Here is a 21,844-nt window from a genome sequence, read left to right on the forward strand (position 1 = left end):
AATTATTAGACTTCAGTTCTGTTGGTTTCGAGTCAGTTCAAGTCTCGGCATGACATTTTAAATTCATATGTTATTTGTGGTTTTTGTTTGTCTTAATGACTGTTCAACAGCCTGAGTCACACAAGAGATGATTTTAGATTGAATAATTTATTATTGGATGTCGTCACTCCAAAAGTGTCCACTAGACAGCGCTGAAGGTCAGCATCCGTCACTCGGCTTACTGACTGGCTTTAAGAACTTTAAGAAATTCAGTTCAGTTCAGAAGTTCAAAAACACTTGAAAGTTTCTTGTCTCTGTTAAAACACATTTAAAATAAAATGTCTGATTGACACTCTGATCACTGCTTCTGATTCACTCTGTAGAAGGGAAAACTTGATGCTTCTCAGCATCCAACTGCTCGGCCTCCTGAAGACGGCACTAAACCTGAAAATGGAGAAACAGTAGAACGAGAGAACAATTACACTCCATGATCCTGCTACTCTTGAACTGCTAAAACGAAGCTTTCACAATCATCATTAACACAGAACTACACCTGATCCGCTTCTGTGCTTCCGGAAGAGCAAAGTCCACTCTGGCTGCAGAAATGACTCAAGTAAACTTTTATTTCTTAACATTAACAAACACAAACTGCTTTAAAACTACAGTCATGCAGTCACTCGTTACCGTAACTAAAGCTCAAATATCCCTCATCTTAGCAGAAATATTGACAATCAGGGCTACAGTAGCCCCGCCTCCTCGCCGCCTGCAGGAAGGCGTTGGACATGTAGCCTCGCCTCCCCCCAGGCTGCACACAGACGCGAGCTGCATTTCCACGTTAGGAACCACAAACCAACATGGAGATATTTTACCACCAATAAGAGCCCTTTGATTTGTGCCCTGGCCGCACTGAAACGTTCTGATTGGTCGAATGTCTTCAGCTTCTTTTTACCACTTTTTAAAACACTTCAAAATTCTATCCACACATTTCCAATGTTGATTTCATTCGTTTAACTGTGAGAAAAGAACCCTGGAAGTAGTTACATTGTTCATTTTGAAATACAATGCACCATTTTCCATTCAGTTTTTGTTTTTCACTCCATCTCACATCTGTTAGCCTCTGGTGAAGCCCACATGAAGTTAGCATTTATTAGAAATTAGAGATACTTACCCACACAGTGTGCCAAAGAATGAAAGGGTAACTTAAGCTGAAGTCGTTTCCCAGGGTTTCAAGAGCCGTTTCATTTTAGAGGGAGTTGCACTCTGGTTGCTTGCTCGTATGTCAAGTTTTTTCACTCCAGGAACGTCTTTCCCCTCCTGAACAAACTGCATCACCTCTGCAAAGGAAAGCTGTTTTGTCTCTGTTTGGTGGTCACTTATATCAGCATCTGAATGTGAAGGTGTCTGGTCGTCCTGCTGCTCAACAGCCTCGCCCTCAGCCGTCACGTGACCTGGAGAAGTCCTCCACTGTTTGTAGGTGTTTCCATCTATCGGCTCTACAAACCTGGTGACGGGAGAGGAATGAAGGACAGTTTGTCAAATCAGGCATCAAGAAGGACACTGATTCGTTGGTTGATTGATTGATTGATTGATTGATTGATTGACATACAGTATAATGTACAGGGAAACCAAATGGGGCGTTTTTTATTTTTTATTCTTCCCAAGTTGTCATAGTGGGGTATTTTATATTTATTACATTTATTTTCAAAATGAAGACAAGATAAAATATGTTCATTATTCATCAATTAATTTACGTTAGAGCAAATTATTATATTATTTGCTGTAAGAATGTTCACCCCTAAATTACGTGGGCAATTTTCCTGCGCTAAGAACTTTCCGGAGTTGGAGTGCATTTTTCTGATATTTAAATATTTAACTCACTAAAAAGTTACGACTGCAAAGTTGTCTTTTAAAGCTCGCCGACCGAGGAAAACATCCTTTGCAGACTCGTCTCGATTTTGAGCAAGCAAGCATTTTTTTTTTTTCAGTTTTTTTGAGTCAAATGGCGACCCGCAAAGAGCAGGATATTGAAAAGGAAACCCACAAATGTAAGTATAATGTCCCATGGAATTAAAAAAATCACAGTGCTTTTGTATGTTTTAACAGTACACAGAAATACCACATTGTTTATTGTTTATTTTTAATACCAAAGAGTGAAATTACCGGAGTCAAATTACTTGTTGGACAATGTTAGAACCTGGCCAATAAAGCTGATTCTGATTCTGAGTTAACGTAAGATAATGCAACATGTGGCTGTTCATGATGAGTCGGGTAGATAACATTGCCGTGTCCTGTTAACTACTCGTTAACTCTCATATTTTATACAAATTTGTTGGATATTTCACATTACTATAAGGCAGCAACGTTATTTGGGGGGGGTTACGAAGTAATAACGTTGCTTGCTGCCTTGTTATCATAGTTCAAACTTTTTGTTTGTTTGTTTGTTTTTTTTTTACGAGGACGTTTGTGCATTGCAGTAATCACATTTCATTCCAGGGACTCCGGATCAGGTCCGACACCTAATAAGCTTTAGGGCTACCAACGAGGAGAATTTTACTAAGAAGAAATATGCTGCTAAACCACTGTGGGAGTGAGTGATCTAGCTATCTGCTTGCAGAATATCTGTGATGGGGTCCTTAACCATGGTATAACTACTATTCATCACTGTTTTCTGTTACAGGAAACTCATCAAAGAGCTGGAACTGGAGGGAAAGGTGACCACAGCACAAATTGGCAAAAAATTGGAAAATCTTAAAAAAATATATAAGGTAAGCAATGGTTATGGTTATCTGTAAATGTATTATCTGCTGAAGAGATGATGCTTATCAAAAAAAAATACATGTAAAGTATTTATTAATAATCTTCTGTAAATTGTGTGTGTGTGTGTGTGTGTGTGTGTGTGTGTGTGTGTGTGTGTGTCTTATGCAGGACCTCAAAACCCCTAAAACCGGCTCCGGGACAGACAGTGGGGAGGCCACAGCAGCCTCATGGCCTTTCTACAAAGAGATGCATGAGGTTTTGGGGTCCAGACCTTCAATCCAGCCTCCATGTTTGTTGGCGTCTTATGAAGATCCCTCGCAAATACTCATGGTAAGTTTAGCAGTAAAAAAGCACAATCTTATTCCCCAGTCCTTCTTCCTATAGCTAGCTTGTGCTACGACCCGTGGTTCTCTAACTGTTATTTTCTTTTCAGAACATAATCGACCCTCCATCCTCACTGGTGTCCTCTCTGACAAATTCAGAGGAAAGCACAGAGGTAATTTTTATTTATACAGTGATAATGAACCTGGTATGATGTTGTGGGTGTGTATGATAGTCCAGTCATGTGTGTAATCAACATGTGTATCCATCTTTTTTTTATCTCAGAACACTTTGGAAGACACCAGCACATCGGCCTCAAGCTCTGCCTCACCAGCTGGAAGAGGAAGCTGGAAGCTTCAGGCATCAGGTCCACTTTCCCCCCGATCCCCCCAAAAAAAGAAATTCTCTATGCAGGACTTCCTTCAAGCTGAGGCCGCCAAAGAAGACAGAAGATGTCAAAAGAATGAAGAACACATGGACAGGTTCCTGAACCTTTTAGAGAAAATGGTGGACCAGACACCTCATCAGCAGTAGCAGCACATACACTGCAATTTTTCTTTTTTGTACATATTTCTGTGCAAATTTTTTTATATGGAACAGCACCTTTCTTTGTTTTGCGTGCAATGTTTACTTTTTTCTTTTTAAAAATTGTATTTGAATATAGCAAATAAAGCCTTTTTTACTGCAGATTCTCTCACTATCCTTATTTTACTATTGATCTCGTTGTACAGTTTATAATTTGAGACATTACCTTACTTTGAGAAACCCCAGAAGAGAAAACTGTTGTGTAACAAGTTTTATTAGACAATTTAAAAGTATTTCCAAGTGAGTAAAACCACACAAGTACAAAACTATATGAAGAACACATGGACAGGTTCCTGAACCTTTTAGAGAAAATGGTGGACAGGACACCTCATCAGCAGTAGCAGCACATACACTGCAAACTTTTTTTTTTGTAAATATTTCTGTGCACATTTTTTTATATGGAATATACGTGCCATATTAACAGAGCTACAGCTGAAATTAAAACAGCTTTTGGCTCTCAGCTTCCTGATCAGGGTAGGGATGGAAACGAGGGGTAGGGGGAGAAATGGGACAGGCACCTGGGCCAAGTGCCCTAGATCTCAAGTGCCCTAAAATCGCCCCCTTCTTTTTTAGGGCTTAGGGCAGAAAAGAAGTGCGAGTGGAGAAAAGGGCGAGTGAAGGAGAATTGGGATTGGCCCTAAATAGACGCAGCCTACGGCGTAGCTTACGTAAACTACGGCGGAGCTTACGTAGGTTACGTAACCATATTCCGGCGCGATTTTAGCGAACAACGGACAAAAAAGGGATTATGTACATTCACTGAGTGAATATTATGAAAGTAAAATATTGGTTTGCGCCGAGAAATGTAATCAAAACGCATTTTTATGCAGAAACTAACTCAAAATATTGATTTTATTCCCAAAAAAACAAGAAATGTCCTCCATGTTTTTTTTTTGATTCAGTCCGCAAATGACGACGAAAAGCATTCTGGGAAATTTTCATACCCCCTCGCTCGCCAAGTCGGCATCTGAAATCCCTCGATTTGAAGGGGCTATTCTCAGCCCCTAGCCCTCGTTATGCCCCCTCCCCCTAGGTGAAAAGAGGAATTGGGACACCACTACCTTCACGGGAACGCGCAAAAGTTAGGGTTAGTGAAGAAAAGGAGGGCGAGGGGGAGTATTGGGACGCACCCTTAGAAGTCAGTGCTGTTATTTCTAAATGAAGAAGAAAGACTCAACCCCAAAATAGATACACCATTTGCAACGACACAGCATGGATTTAAATACCTTGGTGTAATGATTAGGCCTACCCCAAAACTGGATGACATTGTTCCCACAAACTATGACCCTCTGGTGGACACAGTGACAGAGGTGTTGGATCGATTGATTGGCTGCAATCTTCCATCTCTCCAGTGTCAGGGTTTGACATTTCCCCCAGTTTGTGTTTTCAGTTCTGCCCCTCCTGTTTCCCATCTGCCCTGATTGTCTGCACCTGTGTCTCGTTATCCCCTGTGTATATCTGGGGCCGTATTCTCAAAACATTCTTAAGAAAAAAAATCTTCTTAAGTGCCATTCTTTTCTTAAGTTCTGTCTTAAGAAGAAAAAATTCTTAAGTCGTATTCTCCAAAAAAGTTCTTAAGTATTTTCTTAACTTTCTTCTTAAGTTTCTTCTTAAGAAAAAACTTAAGAAGAAATGGTATTCTTGAAATAAAAGTTCTTAAATTTGTTCTTAACTTTTTTCTTAACTTAAGACAACCTTGACCTGTCTTAAGATTTCGTCTGTGAAAAGGTGAGACTCTAATATCACCTTTATCAACACATTTGCACATGCACAAACAAAGATCTGCAATATTGTGGAGCGATGCATTGGTGTAGTGAAGTCTCGCTTCAGGTGGATCGACTAAATATAATGAAATTAATAAAAATAATAATAATATAATGAAATGAATAATACATATAATTTTGTATACCAAGTACGTAGAGGTGCACTAAATAAAAACCCAAACATATGTAGCTTAATAAAACAAAATAAAATTCAATAGACTGATATGTTCATTTTAATACCTTTTATTAAAATTGCGACGGCTCTGATGTACAGACGGAGCAGCAGCGCTGGTTCTGGGGCTCCAGTAAAAACATGAAGCTCCACTTTATATTCAGACAAACTAATATGGAAACTACAACTGTTAGATTTCATCTATTAAACCAACATTTATCTTCCTAAATGATTTATTTCAGCCAGCGACAATTCTCCACAGAGCTGCAGGTCAGTTCATTGGTTCAGTTTCTCCCCAGGACGACAGCGTGGTTTTACCCGGCGATCACGCCTCTCCCCCCGGCCGTGAGCTAATGCTGCTCCCCGCAGCCGCCGGCTCTTCTCATCCCCGAAAACGTCGGAGCAAATTTCTCAACAGGCGTTATTTGGATGAACTGAGGCCAGGTTGGGTATCTTAAGGGGGACTTTGGCATCTGAAAAAATATTAAAACTTAATAAAGTGGCATATTAACAGCGCTACAGCGGAAATTAAAACAGCTTTTAGCCTGCTTTTAGCTCTCGGCTCCCGCTGTCGTTTTGGTGCGAAATGCATTCTGGGATACTTGGCTGCTACTGCTGAACGGTCCGCTGGAGCGGCTGCTGAATTGATTTGAGTGATTTCAAAAACAGCCATATTTTAAGAAGTTCTTAAGTAGAAAAATAAGAAATTCGTAAGAAATTACAGTTCTTAAGATGGTTCTTAAGAAAATATTGAGGAATTGCACTTAAGAACTTTCTTACGAACTTCTTAATTTTAGATCTTAAGACATTTCTTAAGATTTTCTTAAGAAGATATTGGAGAATCCGGCCCCTGGTCTTGTCTTTCCCTGCTCCCTGTCAGTCCGTACTGTTTGCTCCCTCCATGTCTCCTCGCCTAGTTTTTGTTCTGCTTTTGATCCTGCTCTGCAGCGTTTTTGGTTTGGTTTTGCTTAATAAACCCAGTTTTTGGAACTCCTGCCTCCCGCTCTCCTGCTTTTGGGTCCTCAACTAAACCACACCTTGACATCCAGGACCCTGAAGCGTGTAGGAAAGATTGTGTGATTGTTTGAGGGGATTTTTATATATCTGTGGAAAATGTTTGTACATTTGGCATAAGTTTTGATATACATTTTGAACTTCAATGAAGAAAGAAATCAATGTTCTGTTCGGAAAGCCTAGATCAGGGGTCTCCAACTCCTGTCCTGGAGAGCACCTATCCAGCATGTTTTAGGTGTCTCCCTGCATGAACACACCTGATTCTAATCAATGGTCGTCATTAACTTGTCATCAAGGTCCGGACAGTTCTGTTGTTGACACAGCTCCTTGTATCATGGTGTGCTGAAGCAGGGAAAGATCTAAAACATGCTGGATAGGTGCTCTCCAGGACCAGGGTTGGAGACCCCTGGACTAGATCTTGACTTTCAAGACCATGACTGGTCAGAGCGTGTGGCTAACTGATGTAAACATAAAGGACTACTTCTGTAGACTAGACTCTAGAGGACTACGGTGCACAAAGAACACTTGCCATTTTTTCTTATTTGAAATCACAACTCATCCTGAATGCAACAGGGTAAAACAATCATAACCTGAATAACCAGAAACAGATATATAGTATTATGCTGAAGAAAGCTTTTGTAGTATTGAATTTTTCTAACAACTGGAATTATGCCAGATATACTAGAACTGTGGTAACACTTTTTTTTTCTTTCATCTTCGAACTTGCATTGCTTTATATGACAATATTTAAATAAATAAAAAATATATATATATATATATATATATACCGGTATATATATACATGAATATAACTATCAGTTAATTTTTCATTATTAGCTAAAGAGTGGTGTATCAGAATATACATTATCAGTTTCTTACCTTTATTTCACCTCATGCGGCTGCAGACAAAACTAGAGACCTTACAAGCCTGTAAATAGGCTCTGGTTGATAAACTTTACGCCAATTAAAGTCGTGATAGTGTAATTATCCCAGTATATATTTAAAAAATACATATATTTCTCGTCTATTAAATTTCCAACGTGTTGCTGCTCTTGTGCATCACGTGACCTGGGTCACCACGCTGTGTGGAACCGAAAGCCTGGCCGCTTATTCCTGCCGGAATCTGATCAGTGTAACACGCCGCTCGGCAATCATGTCGGCGTTTAAGTCAACTCGTTCACGGCTTGATGTTCAGTTAAAGAATAAAGCATTCTGATGTTTCTGTGTAAACATCTTACCTTGAGATTATGCTTTTGGTTCTAACGACGTATCCGCAGCAGTATTGTTTTTTTCAGAACTAAAGTAAGTTTACTCTCGACTTTGTCTTCACTCTTAGCTAATGACATGCTGCTTAGCTAATATATAAACGAATTACTCGTGTTTAGTTGTTATTCACATTATTTGGCACCACAGGAACCATAAAATAGATTCGAGCAAATTTGAATTTCAGTATGTGTTTCTTATACCTGATACGGAGATTAATGTGTCAGTGAAGTCGTCTCTTCATTCTTCCATTAATGTTGACGTTAACTCTGTGACTGCAGGTCGAGTTAATGTTAAACTAGTTGTTGTTGTTTTTTAAGTTGACAAACTTTCTTTTCTTTTATTGTTTTCCCAGGGAAACCCACAGGTGCTAGTAATCTGAATGTTTTCACAGTTTCCTGTCTGAGCGATGGCATCCCTGTCAGAAGAGGTGCTGCTTGTGGTGAAGAAGGTCCGTCAGAAGAAGCAGGATGGGACTCTCTACCTGATGGCTGAGAGGATCGCCTGGGGTCCAGAGGGCAAGGACCGCTTCACAGTCAGCCACCCGTATTCAGATATCCGCTGTGAGTCCAGGGTACCCTCAGATCAACTAGTAAGATCCTTGTGTGGGAGTGTGTTCTTTGACTTTACCTCTGCTCTGTGCAGGTCAGAAGATCAGTCCTGATGGAAAAGCCAAAATTCAGCTTCAACTAGTCCTTCACACGGGCGAGAGCACCACATTCCACTTTTCAAATGAAAGCACTGCACTGAAAGACCGAGAAGCTGTCAAGGAGCTGCTGCAGCAGCTTCTGCCCAAATTCAAGAAGAAGGCTAACAAGGAGCTGGAGGAAAAAAACAGGTTAGAGTCTCTGCCTGTCAAGTGTTTAACATGATCACCTGTCCAGGTTTTGGCCACAGCATTTTGTATGATCACAAGAGTTTATTTTTACCTGTATAGAACAGGTAATGTTGTATTTGCATTACTTCTGCTGTGGTATAATGCAACTAACTAGTTATCTCTTGTTTGGTTTCCAATAAGTTAAACTTTGCATTATCAGGTCATACGTTTGGTTTTGGACTGGTGGCTTTCATAGCAGCTACTCATGGTGCATTCACTGACAAATGGAAATCATACATCCTGAATTCTGCTTGGGAAGAAAAAAACAAACATACAAAAGTTTGATGTGGCATTTCATTGTCAGGTTAAGCTTGATCCATAATTGTTTACACCAAAGCATGTCTAATATTTAAGCCAGCCTGACTTAAGTAACTAAATTCAAATAACCCTCCACACTTGATGTAAAACTGAGTCAGAACGGCTTCAAACAACAAATGTCTTTTCAACAAAAATCGTTTATGTAAAGTTGTTTACGTCTTCAAGCCCACCGGCTCTTTCTGGGATTGTTTTGTGCAGAAGTGCATTGTGCACAAAGATTAAAGGAGACTTATTATGGCATTTAATGTATATTTTAAACAGGCCTCGAATGTCTTAAAAACAATCAAAAGCTTGTTTCTTCTACATAAATCAGAAATTCAGCCTGTGGGCCATGTCTCTAATTTTACCGCTTCTAACCTCATTATCTCTGAGGGATTCTAAGGGGAGGGGAGGCTATGATAATGAGGCTCTGCGCTGATTGGCTGCCTGAATGATGGAGGGCAAAAAGCCTCTCCGGGCAGAAGAGCCGGCTGCGTACACTATTAAACCATGTCCCATGCGATGCGATCGAACTTCAGCGACAAAATCAATTCAATTGCTTTATTTTGTATTGGACTGTCCTAACTGGCCGCGAGTTAAACTGTTTCAATGTGGACAGAGAGCGTCCGATGTCACGCAGCTCGACGCGATAGTCGGACGCTGGGATCTTAAGCCTGAATTACGGTTCTGCGTTAAATCGACGTGTACCCTGCGCCGTAGGCTCTGCGTTGGTGTAACGCAGAACTAGTGCTGGGCGGTATACCGGTTCATACCGAATACCGGTGTTTATTTTTCTTATGATATGAATTTTTCATATACCGTAATACCGGTGAGTATGTACAGTAGCGTACACAACGTTGGGAACGCCGCTGGACACTGTTTGTGAGGGGACTGTTTAGCAGTAGTGATGCACCGATTGTTCGGTAACCGAAATTGTTCGGCCGAAAATGGCAAAAAAAACACTTTGGGTGGAATAAGTGGGGAAAAAAAACGAACAATTAATAACGGCGTTGTAATATAAGGAAATAGACTCCGCTCTGCTCCCGTAACGGTTGCACCACAAACATAAATCGTATACATAATGCTGGGAAATTTAAAAAAAATTCAGTTTTTTATGTTCAATAAATATTTTCTACCTTGTAATTTAGTAAAAGATTTTTTTCTTTGAAAAGCATGCCTAAATCAAATTTATTTGATTTATGCATCCTCCTCATGACAGTAAAATAGGCCATTCTAAGCCAATTTACTGCAGCAATTCCTTTCCAAATCATTAGAAAATGTGGTTAACACCCAGTTGTGCATGAAAAAAAAAAAATACCGTGATATACCGTGAAACCAATATAATTTAGAAAAATACCGTGATATAAATTTTTGGTCATACCGCCCAGCACTACGCAGAACCATAAATCAGCCTTTAGTTCCCTGAAGAGGGAACGGGTCACCTCGTCTTCACACTAATTCACACAGGAAGATTTAATTGAATTCTAAACAGGTACACCACAGTTATTTACTCCGATTCCTCATCATTTCATTTCTTATGACAAATTCTTTAAGACAAATGAATCATGTTTTAGTTTTTATTTTTAGTTTTATTTATTCGCACATATTAAAGGAATACAAAAAATAGTGACAATACAATAATTACTGCGGTGCAGGTGAGAAAAAAGAAACCCAAGGTGGGCTTATGAAGGATTCTCACCAGAGATAATTACAAATAATAAGTAAACAAGGTAATCAAACTTTACAAAAGCAGCACATGAAGAGAAAAAAAAAAGAAATGTAAATAAATAGCTAAATACATACAAATACACCATCAAATTTGCAAAAATGATGGCAATGTGCGTGTGTGGGTGCGTGCGCATACGCATACTCCCGAGCATGCACACAAAGCTACATCTTAGAGATCGTGTGAAAAGGGTTTATTTAAGAGGCTGGCCCTCAATCTACGTTTGAAATTGAAGAGAGAAGATGAGGAGTTAGCAATAGTTATGTGTGAGTTCCATAATAAAGAACCTCTGACTTTAATGGAGAACTGACTAAGAGTGGTACGGCTGAAGGGAGCATGAATATTGTCCGATTGTCTAGTGTTATAATCATGAACTTGAGAGTTAGTCTGGAAGTAATCTTTGAAAGTTGTAGGGAGGATATTTTGACAGTGAGTACATTTATAAATAAAAGAACAGGACTGAACTATGTTAATGTCGTAAATAGACAATACATTTAGAGCTTTGAAGAGGGGAGCAGATGGAGATACAGATGTTAACTGTAAAGAAATCACAACACTGAATGTTCACAAATGGCAACTTTATTGTTAAAAAAAAAAAAAAAAATTGTATATAAATAACATTTATGCACTATTGCTGGCTCAAGGAAGGACCGTGCATGTGTTCTGAAGGTGTCGTTGAACAGCTTCAGGTGCATTGCTTGGAAGATCTGAAACCATAAACAGAAAAAAATGTATTACGGTACTAATAGAGCTCCGTAACACGGAGTAACACCGGAGCTAAGCTAAATACTTAGCCCATGCAAAGATCAAACTTGTAAAAAAATTTACGTCACTTACCGCTGACTCGTGTGCAGTTGCCGGGTCCGTACTGTTGGAACTGATCCTTTTATGAGGGTAACTGTCGATGCAAAACCAAATTTCTTCTGTCCCTCGCTGTTGAAACAGCCACCGCTTCTAAACAATGGCGGAAGCTCTGGCCGGCGGAGTTAGTTGTGGGCGTGGTTTCAGCAGCGGAGGAGGCCGAGGCGTGGTTTGCATTTTGGTGACGTAAAGAAAATGCACAAATCTGAACGTCTCGTAAAAGTCACATGACACTGGAAGGATCCTCCGGGCGGGGTGAACAGACACTGCAGAATTGAGTTGCTTGAAGTTGTCTCTAGGATCTTTCCAGACACCAAGAACATGACCCCCGGCCCGAGCAATTATTACATAAACATAACATAAACAATGGCAGGTAAAAACCGGGGGGGGGGGGGGGGTGCAGGCCGGGCCAGGCCGGGCCAGGCCGGGCCAGGCCGGGCCAGGCCGGGCCAGGCCAGGCCAGGCCAGGACGTCCCCACAGACAGGTGGAAGCAGCAGCGAGATGACCGGGGGGGGGGGCGCAGGCCAGAACGCAGTTCCTGAAGCTCCGACCTGCAAAAAAAGGAAAAAAAAAGATAAAAAAGAAAGTATTTTCACCAATATTTACAATAATAAAGGTATATTCTGTTTTAGCCTAAAGCTAGCAGACTACGTATGATAAAGCTGCACATATAACTCGGCCAGTTTAACATATCGCAACGTGCTGACGGAACATAAACACACAGAGAGAGGAGCGAACCGTCACTGAATGTAAACATGCTGCTAACATTACAACAAAAGCCAAGTGTGCTGTTAATTTAGACACATGGGGAAGAGCAACACGTCTCAAATGCTATATTTTTGTCTACGTTTCAGACAGTCACTCAAACATGGGTCAATATTGGCGCTTTTGCATTAGTATCACCTTAGCTCGGTTCTACCCGTTTTGCGCTTTCGCACTAGGGCTGAGACGGGTAGAGCCGCTCCAAGTCGATACTTTTTTCTGTAACCATTTCAGTGAGGTTCTGAAAGCGGGCTGAGCAGGGACTATTTCTGACGTCACCACCTCCTCGCCACCGATTGGTCGGGGGGCGGGGCCGTCAGACGAGAAAAAATTAAAAAAGCGATGTAGACGGGCTGTTTTTTTCTCAGCCGCTCCCGGCTCCAGCTGATTTCTCATCTGCGCCGACATGAACAAAGGTGTTGCGCAATCGAGTACGTCACAGCAGCTTCACCCAAACCTGCCCGCTTCTCCCCTGGCTGTGCGAAAAGACACGTGTGGAACCGTGTAAAGCCGCGCCGAGCCGTGCCGGGCTGAGCCGATACTAGTGGAAAAGTGCCATATGATAACTTATTACACATGCAGCCCGACCAAAATCCCATCATGTACTACACACAGGCTACCAGTAACACACACATACGCTTGTTGATGTCAGCACAACTAAACTTTAGCCTGGATTAGCACAGCAGCACAACCAAGCTAATTTTAGACTGAAGTCAGCAATTGATCATATGAAATTGATCACAAGCCGATTGTCAAGTAACATTGTATGTATATGATATGTTAACAAGACTTGGTGTAACTTACCTTTTGAAAAAATATCAGCGTTGTGAGTCTTCAGGTGGAGCTTGGGATTGGTGGGATTCTTTCCACCTAGTTTGTAGCCACATTTATCGCCGTCTCCCTCTACGACGTATTCTGTTTTTCTTTATGCTTGATTATATTGAAAATATGTCCATATATTATCTCGTGGTTTCCGACCACCGAGCCCCATGCTGCTGCCGCCAAGGTCCATCATCCTACCGGACTGTGTCTGACTGTGACGCAGCCATGTTGCGTTCAGGTGCTGCAGGTGATGCCAGGTGGGCGTGGCCATGAAAAAAAGGTGCATCAACGAAATAATTTCATCATCGTTGACGAAAAAGGCACTGGTTTGGAGGCTTGTGCAGGGACGGTATCATTTTACAGATTCATGGAAGCTGTGTTCGCTGTGAAACATTTGTTAGAAGTTATTCAAGATGAGATGTAATTTTCATTTGTTGATAATGAACATATAATTAAATGTGTGTGGGTCTACAACAGAAAGAATGAACCCATGTTCATTACACATGTTCATTATATTTCATATTGCACAAGTGAACAGCATAACAAGAACTATACAAGTACTTCAACTCAATTATTTATTAATAATGGACAAATGGGCCATAGTTCTACAAATGTAATAAGTAAATGACAAGAATGTTATAATGTAATAACTAATATTAATCTAACACACTAAATCCACTTGATGTTTTCTGCGAAATTCTAAGTTAGACAGTTCTTAATTTAGACATTAAGACTAAAGGCATCAAATAGCAAATGCTGGCACACATGTGAATATTATATATAGCTTATCGTTGAAGACATGTCGTGTGTAAAGATAAACTGATAAACACTAAATTGTAGTACTTTTAGTACTTGTAGTGTATTTATATAGCATTGGTGTTTCGGAGGCATCTGAGCTTTGACACCACAAACTAAAACAAGGGAGCTGCAGATATCAGACAAGCGTAACACAAACGGCTTTAAGAAAGGAAGCTAACCAAACTGTACCTGCCAATTGTTGATGTATGCATACAGTCTCAAAGGAAGCACAGTTTATTAGGGCCAATCCCAATACATCCCCTACTTTCTACCACTAGCCCTCACTCACTACCACTAGCCCTAAAAATGAAGCCACAGGCGTAGGGCCCTTGTAATCTTCCCTAGGGATTGGGACACCACTTGCTACGTCACTGCGTGGTTTACGTTCGGGTACGTAAGCGACTGTGTAGTTACGTTTGCACATACGTCACACCATATCAGGAAGCCGAGAGCTAGAAGCTGTTTTAATTTCCGCTGTAGCGCTGTTAATATGCCACTTTATTAAGTTTTAATATTTTTTCAGGCGTAAAAGTAACCGTTAAGATCCCCAACCTGGGCTCAGTTTATCCAAATAACGCCTGTTAAGAAATTTGGTCTGATGTTTTCGGAGATGAGAAGAGCCGCCGGCGATTTATGGTTCCGCGTTAAATCGACGTAGAGCCTACGCCGTAGGGTACGTGGCGACGCGCACTGTACGGCGCGTAACCTACGCCGTAGGCTCTGCGTTGGTGTAACGTGGAACCATAAATCAGCCTTTATTCTGGCGAGATCTGAAGATACAACGCAACAACAACCAAGCGAGTGATCATGTACATTCACTGAATGAATATTATGAAACTAAAATATATATTTTTCACTAGAAATGTAATCAAAATGCATTTTTATGCAGAAACTAACTCAAAATATTGATTTTATTCACTAAAAAATAAAAATATCCGCCATGTTTTTTTGTTTGATTCAGTCTGCAAATGATGACGTAAAGCATTCTGGGAAATTTTTCTGGCCCTCGGTCACGAAGTCAGCATCTGAAATCCTTAGCTGTGAAGGGCTAGATTCATACACACTAGCCCTCGTTATGCCCACTACCTATACATGCAAAGAGGAATTGGGACACCACTACATTCACGGGAACGTGCAAAATTTAGGGGTAGGGCTGAAAAGTAGGGGGCGAGGGAGTGTATTGGGACTGGGCCTTACTCTTTCGTCATAATTACAACATTACCTTCAGCCACATTAATCTACAGACATGAGGATAAGCACAGCTCTGCATCCAGAAGGATTCGGCTAATTATTGCAGAGTTTAGCCTGCCTGGTGGGGCTTCCCTTTGTTACAGTTTTATTTGTTGTTGAGATAAGATAAATCTTTATTGTCTCCCTTAGGAGAAATTTGTCTTGGACACGAGAGGCACAGGCGACAATCACACTCCAACAAACGCAACCCCGAAGTCTTTACCCACACATACAATCAAACCACACTATAGTTAACCCACATCAGTTCCCACTCCCAGTTCCCAGAAAACCCACTACACAATACCCCTGTGTAGAAGAAAAAACCATTGCACAGAGCCCGACTGAACTTATTGCACAGATGTCCACATTATTGCACACATGACCTACATAAAAGAAACGTACACATTATTGCAGAGCCCGACTGAACCTACTGAACCTGTTATTGTTCATGTTGTCCTAGAAGCAACAGGATGCCTTCATTTTGTGTCCCACTCGGACTCGAGTAGATGAAAATTGTCACTCTGCTCCTTGTTCATTCATCTATTCACTGAATAGAGGGCTGAATGTTCAGAGGGTGTGACAAGTTGAATTGAAGCACTGTATGCAGCTCTGCACTGATGCATTTAACTATTTTGGAGAGACTGTAAAAATACTTGATTTGGTGTCATTTTGAATGTTAAGAAACTCTTCGATGGACCAGTCTGATGGATTTCTTTTTCCTCCCCAGCCCAGATACGGACCAACAAAAGTGGATCCACTGAATGTGAACCACGGCTTTGTCTCTGGATGTCTGAACTCACACACACTGTCATTACTTTGTTCTGCAGGATGCTTCAAGAAGATCCAGTGCTCTTCCAGCTGTACAAAGATCTTGTGGTGAGCCAAGTGATCAGTGCTGAGGAATTCTGGGCCAACAGGTTAGGAGGTATAAACAATACAGAACCTGCAGCGTACAACGACAAACAGGAAGTTGGTATATCTGGTGCATTTTTGGTGAGTACATCAGGGTTGCACCTCATCCCTCCTGATGCCAGTTATCAGGATGAACAGCTGCCACTTTAACACACCTGGTGTTTCTGGTTTACAGGCCGACATCAGACCTCAGACGGATGGCTGTAATGGCTTGAGATACAATCTGACAGCTGACATTATTGAGTCCATCTTCAGAACGTACCCTGCAGGTATACAGTTACATTTCAGTTTTGAAGTTAGCTCAGACACTGTTACTCTACTGGAAGACGCGAAAAGGCAACAACAAGCTCAGATATTTATTTCAACCAGAAGACTTTAGCAAGGTCAGTCAGAGCGGTAGTGTAGTCTTCACAACTCACATTCTGATTAAATGTGCAGTCGATGTTCTTCATAAAGTACTAACATTTTGGAGTATATGTATTTATGTAAACGTGTGCTTGCAGTGAAACAGAAGTATAGTGAAAATGTGCCTCATAACCTGACGGAGAAGGAGTTCTGGACCCGCTTTTTCCAGTCCCATTATTTTCACAGAGACCGCATCAACACAGGAACGCAGGATATCTTTTCTGAATGTGCCAAGCAAGATGAAAAAGGTTGGCGTTAGCACATTTATAATGTAATTTATGCAAAATAAGCATTGATCCACAAGTTGTTGCTCCTGTGCAGGTTTGAAGTCTCTGGTGATTCAAGGAGTGAAGAATCCTTTAGTTGACCTGCTGTCACTGGAGGATAAAACATTAGATGAGGTGAGATTATTAACTTTCTCCACCCACGTCTTACTACTATCATTCATTTAAAGATATCCTTCCTTTCCTGCCTTCGCCACGAAACCTGTTATGTTTGTGACTCAGGGCTATGGAGTTGGTTCAGCATTACCTTCAACCTCCAACGCTAACAAGACGGTGAAGGACAGCAGTAACTCGGCCATTATTAAGCGGTTCAACCATCACAGCGCCATGGTGTTGGCAGCAGGCTCGCGCAAGGGGTAAAGAGGAGCATTACCTCAAACCAAGAACCTCCTGCTCATATTTTCAGTTTTGCAGTAATTGCATCCTGTTTTTAAAGGGATATGCCAACTGACCAAGCCAGTGAAACAAGCAGCACAGATGGAAACTCAAGGGATTCGGACTTCTTTCAACCTCCTGTTAAGAAGGTGTGAGGGATTTGTGGTTTCGTTGCGTTTCCACAAAACAAAACTGTCACTTTCTTAAAATCAGACATCCTTTTCTATCTTTTTTTTAGGTTAAATTACAAGAAGCCATAGAATATGATGATCTACAAGGAGAAAACAGACCGAAAACAGTCGCTTTAAACCTGAAGAAGTCCGACAGGTTTGGTTTATCTGCTTCTTTTATCTAAAAGGTTAAAATTGTCAAAATGATTTATTCCTTAAAAGTCATTGTTTTGTTTCTCACATGATGACCCAAGTCCATATTAAATGTACTTGCAATAAAACCCTTGTCATCAAATAATGACTAAAGTCTTTATTTAGTCTGGATGCTGATGAAGGTAGATGTTTATTTCTAATTTTCATTGTTTATTAGTTAGTTTGTCTCTGCGCTACTGAAAAATTAGCTTGGAGCCACGAGCAGCTAGATTCCTTTTTAATTCTCTCCTCAGCCACCAGGTTTATGAACATCTGCACCTCAGAGTTGAATCATGAAACAGACTTTTGCGCTGCCATTGCCTGTCGAATAAAATTAACAACGCCGTCAGTCGCTCTTTCGCTGATGTCACATCCGGACTCAGACGTTGGCGGCCCCGCCCCCGACCAATCGTGGCGTGTAGTATGATGACATCAGATACAGGGCCGACTCAGCCGCTTAGAACCTCGGCAGAATAGATACAGAAAAAGTATCTACTCGACACGCCTCGACCCCTAGTGGAAAAGCGCAAAGTCGAGTCGGGCAGAGTAGGTACTAGTGTAAAAGCGCCATTAGTGTATTAGTTCTGTTAGCTCTAGTAAAGCCTGCTTATGTTTAATGACTAAGGATGATCAATTGTTTTTAACCACTTTTTCGTTTTCTTTTTTTATTAACACAAGGTATGCTCATGGTCCCATGCCGCTTCAGTCCCAGCAGTACACATCCAGTCAGGATATCATCAACGCGGTCAACTACATCCGGCATGAGGTGGTCAATTACAAACCCAATCTCACTCAGGTTCGTTCATTGCTGTATTTCTGTTAGTTTGTTGTTTCGTTACAGCTCTTCACTAGATGTTTCCATATATTTACTCCCAATACTCAGACTGAAAAAATAATCTGCGTGGCCACGTGGTTTGTTTGTCAAAGTAACTTCATTCAAAATTACTTAAATCGTACTTTTCCACAGAGAAAATACTTTAATTTTTGCTCCTCTGCTGAAGAGGAAGTTCACTCCAGTTCTACTCCAGATGATGCTAAAGTTGCATTTACATTATCATTTTTAGAAGCACCGAAATTCTCCTTTGTCACATCCATCCTTAGTGACCAGCACAGGTCATTGTTTGGATAAAAATACTAATTAAGTTCATTTGCCAAAAATATAGCTGTTAGAGCTCAACAGCTGTTGTTTATTGTAACAGCATCTTTACAGTCCACATTAAAAGATCAGTTATACACCTGCAGCTCATCCAGAACTCTGCAGCTCCAGTCCTCACTGAGACCAACAACGTGGACCACATCAGTCCAGATCTGAGGTCTTTACTCTGGCTGCCTGTCCCTCTGAGGAGAGACTTTAAAGTTCTGATGCTGGTTTATAAAGATCTGAATGGTCCCGGACCAACATACACCAGGGACCTCCTGACCTGGTATGAACCTTCCAGACCCCTCAGGTCATCTGGTACCAGTTTTTTATCAGTTCCCAGAGTCAGAACCAGACATGGAGAAGCTGCGTTCAGCTTCTGTGCTCCACATGTCTGGAACAAACTCCCAGAAAGCCTCAGATCAGCTGAAACACCCAGTTTATTTAAGTCCAGGCTGAAGACTCACCTATTCTCAGATGCACCTGAATAAAGATCAGAATCTGCAGTTTAACTTTTAAACTTGAGATAGAAACTGGATCATATTTTAACTACTGATTTTATCTGATTGTATCTATTGTTCTTCTTTCTTTCTTTCTTTTTTGTTAAAATATTAAATCATGCTTTTTTATTTGTTTTAATGTCTTTGTGAATTGAATTGTGTCTTTTTAGTCTAAATGATAGAAATATTAAAATTGTTTGGAAATAAAAATATAGATGCTTAATTATTATCAAAACACAGCAAAGCAATGTTGAGTTTCAGGTAAATAACATTTGACCAGATATAAGATTTTAAAGTGTTTTTTTTCCTCAAATCAGAAGACTTACAGTGGATATAAAAAGTCTTCACATCCTGATGAAATAGCTGGTTTTAAAAATGCAAAGCTAGAAATAGTAATATAAATGTCAGAGTTGTCTTAAATGTTATCTTTAATGTTAACAAAAATCCAGGGAAAGGGAAAAATATTTAATAATTAAGGCATAATAAAACGTACCTCTTGACTGTGCAAGTCTTCACACCCTTTCATATTATACATACAACTCAGTGTGATTATTTCTTTTTTAATAAAGAATTATCAAGAAAAATCCAGATTATTTTTGTATTTTAGGGCTGCAGTAATAGATTTTATGTGATTGTTTCACTGAATGTCTTTAATTGTTGTAAACGTGTTTGCAGGTGATGCCCAGCGCAGCAGCGAGTTCTGCCATTGCAGCGCTCTCTCCAGGGGGCATCCTCATGCAGGCGGGTTCACAGCAAGCCATAAATCGTACGTGTGTGGAGCAGATTAGATTAAAGTTTTTTTTATTTTCTTTTAAATGATTACTGTACATGCTTAAATTCTGCAGCGCAACAAGGCGACCCACAGGTTGCTCCTTTACGTGGTTCCTGCGAAAGCTTCATCTTAATATCTTTATGCTGATCATATTTTCCTTCAGAGATGGTTCCCACTGATGTTCAAGAAGAGTTAAAACATCTTTATGTCGCTGCTGGAGAGTTGTTGAGACACTTCTGGTCCTGTTTTCCTGTAAATACACCTTTTTTGGAGGAGAAGGTAACTAATATTCAGTTTATTAAAAAATAAATTTGCACCTCTGCTTGAAAATGTTTATGCAGGAAAAACAAATTTCATGTACATTATATATATATTAAGGCAGTTTTGTGCATTTGTGGGGCTTGTAATTTCTCCCAGGTGACGAAAATGAAATCAAACCTTGAAAGATTTCAGATGACGAAGCTTTGTCCTTTTAAGGAGAAGATTCAGCGTCAGTACTTGAGTACAAATGTAAGTCTCTGAGTTATTTACAGTGAAATTGATGCATTCACGTGGTGCTGAGTTTTTAAGTCTCCTCCATGTTCCTGCAGCTCACAGGGCACTTGGAGGACATGTTGCAGACCGCCTACAGCAAGTTCCACATCTGGCAAACCCGCCGGATGCTAAGGAAAACCTGACCTCTGATGGTTTCTCAACAAGAAGACGAGAGACTTTAAAGTATGGACAAATAACTTGTGAGGGTCCTCTGGGCGGCTGTGAGAGGACGCCACAGACCTCAGCCCAGTGGAACATGGTTCACAAGGGCTCCGTGAGGATGTTGAGGGATGCTGCTGCAAGCCCAGATTTAACAGAGACTTGCCACATTTCGGTCGCAAATAACTGCATTTACTTTCATCTTCTTATCTTTGTTTTTTCCAGTGTTAGAAGAATCTTTGCTGAAAATGGTAAAGCAGGACTTTTGAAATTGTATAAAATGACCAAACTTCATCTGAAAATCTGAAGAAGAAAAAAAAAAAAAAAGGCTCTCAGGACAACAGACTGATGTGTAAGATGTAACCAGAGGATGACCAACGTGTTAGTGCACGGACCTGAGAAAGGTTGACGTGCACAAAATTCTTCTGGACACAGAAGCTATGTGGGACAGTGTTGAAAATGTGAAGCAAGAAAGGGGCGTAAAAATAGCAATATTGTTTAGACATTTTGCGCTGGGGTGCGTCAAGTGTGCGTCTCTCCAATCACACTGTCACTGGTCTGTAATGTCTGCACTGAAGACGACGTGTCACGGGATTAAAGTGGGCTTTTGTTCACGTTGTTGGTAGAAAGTTGCAGTATTTCATTTCAGCAAAGCTGTGTTAGTGGTGGATAGGGTTGCCAACTCCCTGAAAAATAAAGGGACACTTCATCGGCAGGGCCGGCCAACTTGATTACCTTCACTTTTCCTGGTGTGGTGAATTTTTTTTTTTAGCCGCTTTTTTTTGTTAGTGAAACGATTTTTTTTTTTAACTATTTTGACTCGACCCTGAATTGAATTAGATGCATATTTTTGAATACCATGAACACATAGAAAACAAATTATCCAGCAATTCACTTTCATAACAAATAACAAAATGAACTGAATAAAGTAAGTATCTTTCTTAAACAGAAACCTGTCCTGCTTAACTTAAAGGAGCTTGAGGCTCCTTTTAAGAAATGAGACTCTCTAGCGCCACCCTTCGCCACGACGGCCGTTGGGGGTACTGCAGCCAACAGTGAAGCCGGCACGGGAGAACGGGGAGAACGCACATGCAGCGTCATGTGACGTCACATCCGCAGGACAGCGCGGGAAATTGGGCCCCCGCATTGCAGCACATTTTGCAGCACACAGCCTG

The 21,844-nt window shown here is 40.7% G+C and overlaps 1 protein-coding gene and 1 long non-coding RNA gene across 3 annotated transcripts; one reads left to right on the plus strand and one right to left on the minus strand.

The window, feature by feature from the left end:
• Positions 1 to 46: 46 nt before the first annotated feature.
• On the minus strand, positions 47 to 7,564 carry LOC133444162 (uncharacterized). Its single transcript, XR_009782706.1, has 3 exons — positions 7,471 to 7,564; positions 1,148 to 1,480; positions 47 to 423 (listed from the first exon to the last, which is right to left on the minus strand). It is a non-coding gene; the product is annotated as an uncharacterized LOC133444162 (long non-coding RNA).
• Positions 7,565 to 7,733: 169 nt separating this feature from the next.
• Positions 7,734 to 21,568, plus strand: gtf2h1 (general transcription factor IIH, polypeptide 1). Of its 2 annotated transcripts, none has more exons than XM_061721679.1 (15): positions 7,734 to 7,893; positions 8,210 to 8,417; positions 8,500 to 8,692; positions 16,056 to 16,221; positions 16,316 to 16,409; positions 16,644 to 16,793; positions 16,867 to 16,946; positions 17,052 to 17,185; positions 17,266 to 17,353; positions 17,443 to 17,531; positions 18,245 to 18,362; positions 19,880 to 19,970; positions 20,140 to 20,255; positions 20,394 to 20,486; positions 20,567 to 21,568. In XM_061721679.1, exons 2-15 carry the CDS (start codon positions 8,264 to 8,266, stop codon positions 20,651 to 20,653), a joined length of 1,653 nt encoding a protein of 550 aa, XP_061577663.1. In that variant the 5' UTR covers positions 7,734 to 7,893; positions 8,210 to 8,263; the 3' UTR covers positions 20,654 to 21,568. The 2 variants fall into 2 exon arrangements, with proteins under 2 accessions (XP_061577663.1, XP_061577664.1); XM_061721680.1 differs by having other exon boundaries at positions 8,249 to 8,417.
• The last annotated feature ends 276 nt before the right edge of the window (positions 21,569 to 21,844 follow it).

The sequence above is a fragment of the Cololabis saira genome, chromosome 5, assembly GCF_033807715.1.
Source record: "Cololabis saira isolate AMF1-May2022 chromosome 5, fColSai1.1, whole genome shotgun sequence".
Taxonomy (NCBI): Eukaryota; Metazoa; Chordata; class Actinopteri; order Beloniformes; family Belonidae; genus Cololabis; species Cololabis saira.